This window comes from Cryptotermes secundus, unplaced genomic scaffold, assembly GCF_002891405.2.
Source record: "Cryptotermes secundus unplaced genomic scaffold, Csec_1.0 scaffold27, whole genome shotgun sequence".
Lineage (NCBI taxonomy): Eukaryota > Metazoa > Arthropoda > Insecta > Blattodea > Kalotermitidae > Cryptotermes > Cryptotermes secundus.
The window spans coordinates 484,669-490,979 of NW_019745078.1; the positions used below are offsets into that span (position 1 = coordinate 484,669).

General features: G+C 41.3%; 1 protein-coding gene across 6 annotated transcripts in view; it reads left to right on the top strand.

Moving 5' to 3' along the window:
* Positions 1 to 6,106, top strand: part of LOC111874826 (RNA/RNP complex-1-interacting phosphatase) — a 189,512-nt gene extending 183,406 nt beyond the window's left edge. For 4 of the 6 annotated variants that reach the window (XM_023870659.2, XM_023870660.2, XM_023870657.2 and 1 more), the window contains one exon: positions 4,237 to 6,106. In XM_023870659.2, coding sequence (XP_023726427.1) covers positions 4,237 to 4,868 — 632 coding nt within the window. In that variant the 3' untranslated portion in view covers positions 4,869 to 6,106. The remainder of the gene's footprint in view (positions 1 to 4,236) is intronic. The other 2 variants (XM_033755626.1, XM_023870661.2) reach the window with 1 other exon arrangement.
* The last annotated feature ends 205 nt before the right edge of the window (positions 6,107 to 6,311 follow it).

The following is a 6,311-nucleotide window of genomic DNA, read 5'->3' on the forward strand; positions in this document are numbered from 1 at the left end:
AACCGTGTATATGTGGTGTTAACCGACGTTTCGGAGGAACGTATCGCCTCCACCTCCTGGGTAGAAGGAAAAATATAAGAAATCCGCCAGCGAAGAGACCGTGAGAACCGGTAAAAGCAGACTGGTCTGCTTTTACCGGTTTTCACGGTCTCTTCGCTTGCAGATTTCTTATATTTTTTCTTCTGCCTTGAAGATGGAGGCGATACGTTCTTCCGAAACGTCGGTTAACACCACATATACACGGTGCCAAATCCCAGAAGACTTCTTTCTTCATAGTCACCGCCGTGAAAGTCTCAAATCTTACGATGTAGGCGTATTTGAAATACAATTAATGTCCTGACACTACACAAAATGAATACAATGTAAATACGATTTACAACTACGACAAAAACAATAACAGCTACAATAAAATAAATTAATACTAATAAAAAATAAGTATGCTATGCACTAAACAGTAACAGTAATGGAATACATAATGACATGTTATGACGCATCCACATTTCAGCACTCTTTGAAGAGAGCACATATGCGAGCTATCTCTCTGCGCTCTGTGTAGGTTTCCCAATTCGAATCATTTCTATGATGTGCTGTCATCTTTTGCACCCGGTGTAGTGCATTTATCTGCCCATTCCTGTAAGGATCCCAGCACGCCGCACTAGTGATGTGTAGGCTAAACTTTTAGTGTTAGCTTTTCTGTTGTTAAGAATACGCATTGTAAAATGAAGTGCCTTCCAAGCTTTATTCACCGTCTAATTAACTCGATCACCCCAACTTAAATCGCCCGCATAAAATTATTCCCAAGTATTAACAACTGATTTATAATCGTCTTCGTTTTCGATAGGAGCCAGGGTAGCTCAATCGGTATATCCCTTGGCTACGGGCTGGACGACCGAGGGGTCGGATTTCGAGTCCCTGTAGGGTCAGGAATTTCCTCTTCTCCACGTCCTCCAGACCGTCTCTGGGGTCCACACAACCTATCGAATGTGTACCGGGGACACTTTCCGCGGAGGTAAAGCGGCCGGAGCGTGAAGCTGACCACTCGCCTCCAGCTAGTGCCGAGGTCAAGAAAATGTGGATCTATACATCCACTCCACCATACGCCTTCATGATGTAATGCTTAATTAGTTAAGCACAAGGACAACTTTACCTTTTTACCTTTACTGCTGTTCGATTCTGCATAAGCTGTGAACTCGACAAAGTGTCGTTAAATGACTAAGTCAAACTCATGGTTCAGTTCTGTTACTGATGTTTTTTTATTTCTCTCAGAGCCTATTGTAATTCTGCTTCTTAACCGAAATACATTTGTACGTGGTGATGATTTTCGGAACAATGCAGGTATGAAGGTAACATGAAGCAATATGTATGTTTGTTGTCTCATCTTCTCTCGTTTTGTTGTCTTTGTCCTTTTCTCCGCCTGCTGTTATTTCTTGTATTCATTTTCTTTTCCCTATTCTTCCCTCGTGTTTCCCCATTTTCTCACTTTCCATTTTTCTTCATATCCTTACCCACACACTTCTCTTCTTGGCCTCTCTTTTCATCCTCTTATTTTATTTTATTTTTTTTTCCATGCACGCTTCCTAATTCTCCATTGTCCTGACCCGCTTACTTGTGCGTTCAGAACCTGAAAGGAAGGTTAAGATACTAGTGTCGGCTGGGCGCGTGACTTATTGCCTGAAATACTTGGGCGTAGGTGATTTTGGTAAAGGTTCATGCGGTCGAGGGTCTTGAGAAATTAATCGAGGTATAATGATTGTATTGGGGTGAGGCGGAGGTGAGATGTGTGAAAGATTAATTAACACAGACTCCCACATTCAGTATCCAGATATAAATCACAGTAGCCACGTTGTTAATATGCTCCCGGCCTGGTAACTACGCACATCTGATTAGCATTCTGTGATTACCACGTGATGTCCCTGTCACCGAGTTCTATATGCACCGTCATGCAGCGATAGCTATCTGCACAAACGTGTTAAAGAATTCGCTCCATCACACGTCTTTTTAAAATAGTGCGTGACATTGAAAAATTGATTGTGTTCAGACTTTGTTATGAACTGTCCACCAGAACGAGCTATGTATTTCACAATTTTTCTGTTGATATTTGATACGCTTGTAAATGAGGCCTTTATAAACAGATCCCCTTTCCTAAGGCTGTACAAGCTTTGTCGAATTATTAACACGATACAACGTATCAAGAACAGTATAGGAAGCATACATACACGTAGGTCCGAGTACAACATAGCTGTCACTCGCTTGTTGACGTAGGTGTCGTAGAACTGGTGGTCCAAAAAATGAGTTGTAATAATTTCGTAAAATATTTCTAGTTTCTTTGACAGCCTCTGTGATCTAGTGGTCAGAGTTCCTACTACAGATACAGAGGTCCCGGGTTCGATTCCCGGCGCTTCCAGATTTTCTGAGATGTAGTGAGTCTGTTACGGGGTCCACTCAGACTCATGAGGATAATTGAGGAGCTATTTCAAGGAAATAGCGACTCCGGTCTAGAAACCCGAGATTTACGGCTGTGGGGATCCGTCGCTCTGACCACGCGACACACACTATCCGCTAAAGTTGGCACTAACTTCGCTGACAAACGGCGGTCGCTCGGTCGGTATAGTTCGCTTGCGGACTGCAAACCATGGAGATTTTTTATTTCTAGTTTATTTGCAATGCTATTTAATAGTTTCCTCAGATTCGGAACCATAATGGAGAGTTGCATGTGGTCTTCAGAGGGCCTTTCTATTAGTCTTGCCATTTCGTTCATTCATTCATTCGTCAATGGCTCTACAGCCCTTTGTTGGACCTGGACTCTTTTTCAATTTCGTAATCTTTTTTGCCCAGACGGTAGGACTCCTTGGATGGGGGCTCTGCCTACACACAGGGCAACACAAACAGAACAAATGTTCACAGACTCCATGCCTGGATTGGGATTCGAACTCACGATCCCAGCGTTCGAGCGATTGAAGACGATTCATGCCTTAGATCCCGCGGCCACTGTGATCGGCGTCTTTTGGTTCACTGACTCAATATCACAGACACTAATTAATCGATTTTTCGAACTCGGCATGGATATCTTGCTACTGGAGGTCATCTCTCATTGATGTTCCTGTAAATGAATGCGTATAATATCCCTTCTTACTGGTTTTTCTACAAAGTATAAATGAACACAATGATGAGGTGGTTCTTCTGTCCATACTCGTATGTTTCATCTCTGTATCTACTATATTGGATTTTCGTTAAAATTGGTACTCGGGAATCTGCATTAAAACTTGTGGAACGAATGAAATTTTGGGCTCATATCGGTCTGATACAATATGTCCGTTAAGTTCCTTTATAGTTTGTTATTGTACAAATCATTTGTTGATTTGTCGGTAGGTCGAGGCTTGTGAAATTATCGTTCGAAATTTCCCGCAGTACCTAGTCGAAGACAGTGATTTGTGAAATGTTGTAACAAGTTGTATAAAGGACCAGTAAATTCGATTATCAAATCCAAAACCCGTTTATAAATCACGTAAACCCCTAATACGTGACAATATACGTAGTATAAACAATAATGAAAATCCCTTTCGTTCTATTTCCCCATCTATTTTTAGCGTAATATACGTTCTTGCAAAGCTATAGTTATATATGATGTCATGCTTTTATTAAGGAGCCGTTCTGGCAAATTTCGAAAGTCCATACTTGTCCACATATAAATATAACTCGCAGATGACAGTACCTTCCACGCGTGTCTTAGTAGTCTTGTCACTAGGCAGAATTTACGATTATGAGACGAAGAAAATCCTAATGCCATTCAAAAAGTACCTTTACACGGTATTAAATCAGTGGTGTGGTGTGGTATGTCGTGGTGTGCTGTATTGTAACTACGAGGCGAATTATTCCCTTCAGAACTTCAGGATATATCGCAGAACTCATATAGGTCCTGCGAGGAATGCTTGAAGACAGACGGCGATCAGTTCTAGTAGTCGTAAAGTATAGTAAGTCTGTTTCGCCCCTCTGCAGAAATCAGTAATGATCTATTGTAGTGAAGAGTCAGCACCCAGTGCGCGGGAAACCACTGCGCAGACTCCTTTGTTGTCACGCAGTTTCTGATCTATTGTAGTGAAGAGTCGGCACCCAGTGCGCGGGAAACCACTGCGCAGGCTCCTTTGTTGTCACGCAGTTTCGCAGGCCTCAGTTTAGAGTCTCCATTGAACGCTCTGTATTAGATTTTCATTGTTTTTTCTCTTATTTATGTTACAGCATTTGAAACAGCCAGAGGGCACAAGATCGAAAGACGACCATATATACAGGACATTGTGTCTGGGAGAAGCGTAGAACAGATGAGTACGCAGCTCTATCAGAAGCTTTTTGGAAGTGACAGACCAAGGCGCAGGCGTGAAGTTCCTTACTTTCGTGCCGACCAAAGCAGTGAATGTTATAGGGAGCATCACCCTGGCTCATCTCAGCTTCCAGCTTTGCCAAAGATCCGCCATGCGAGCTTTGTCTTCGAATCTCCACTCGCCAGTTTGTATAATGATGACGTTAGCAACCGCAATTCCAGACGTAATGGACCGTCGAAAAGTGATCAAACTTTTAAACGGCATGAATGGCGTAGTCATCGTTGGGACTCGCCCACTCAACGCGATGGAAACGGGAAAAACCACATCTTAGGCCGACAGCCCTCATACAAATCCCAGACTCGGAATGAGAGTGGATTTGAGGCACCGAGAGACCGTGGCCAATTTCATAGTAGTTCCACACACCGGAATGGAAGCAACAAAATTTATGAATGCAGAGAACCAAAAGCTTTTAGTGGTAATGATGGGAGGAAGGGAAGGCATGGAAAGTATGGCGGAAGAAAACGTTCCGAAAGCGGTGTTATCAATGAATAAGACACTGTGGCATTTTCTGTGAATCTCCTTATTCAGAAAGCATATCCTCTGCCTCTTGGTGATAATCTTATGGAATGTGCCGCATACAAATCATGCTTAATAAAAATTGTATTATATATTATTTTGAGTTTTAAATTGTTATTCTTTTGTGAAAATGTGTTATCAAGTGAATAATTTACTAAAATATAAGACGTGTAAGATTTGAGGTTTTTACGGCGGTGTCTGTGAAGAATGCTCCGTCTTCTGGGATGTGACGCCATGTAGATAATTTGTTAACCGACGTTTCGGAGGAACGTATCATCTCCATATTTAGGGTATAAGAAATCCGCGACCGATGAACCATCGTGAGCAGGTGTCTATAATATGGAGGCGATACGTTCCTCCGAAACGTCGGTTAAAGTATCTACGCTGCACCACGTCCGAGTAGAGGCATTCTTCAAAATACTCGTATGACGTGTTTCACCTTTTGCCTTATAAATTAGTTTGGAAAATTGTGTTGTTCTGCATGTTGTTCGACATAAATTAATGTCGAACTGCCATTCCCCTTGTAAATTTTGAACAGATGTTTGACCATACGCATACAACAGCTGAAGGATCAGCAACAAAACAGTCTAATTTGAAGGGGTTGAACAGCTTACAGATTCCTTCCTTATTTCCTCTCATAGACCACAAAGAAATGTACGTGTAAATCTTACTGTGACCCTGTTATTTTTACTATCAAATAAAATTTTATAGGATGATGGGCTAAATATTTTTTTTTCCTTGGCACTATGGCCCCAGTGGGCCTAGGCCTACCTCCATGAACTTCTCCGTTCACTTCGGTTAGGGCTGAATAATAATACTGAAAATTTACATTCAGTTACAGTGGATTATGTCAGTAATCAGAAGCGTTCGTTTTGACTTCATTTCAGCCAAATCCCTAAAAACTTTGTAATTGTTTTAACTTATGTGTAAGGCCTATATTGTATGATGTTGGCTCCCGTTAAAGAGAATTCCTTTTAAGATATATCTTCAGTTTTTTTCTTGTATATTTTACATATTTAAGCTATGTTTCTCGTTTACAGAATGGAGCTATTCCAACATCGGTTTATCAAACTGTCTTAGCCCTACAGTGTAATTTACACATGAACATTGTGCGTAGTGATATTTGTTTCAAACAGTCTGAATTATGTGGTCTTTATGCTATAGATTGGATATGGTGTGAAGGTTTTTACAGAAAATAAAGAAAATCTTATATACTCGGGCTCTTTATAATCTTGGTTGATTCTAAATTTTGTGGATCATTTTCCTACCATTATGATATAGCAGAATGAGACTTGTAACATATTGCCGCAACATCTTGGTGGAACACCTCAACTTATAACCATAAACAAACAAACTCCGTGCCTTGTAGTCCACAAGCGAACTATACCGACCGAGCGACCCCCGCTTCTCTGCGAAGTT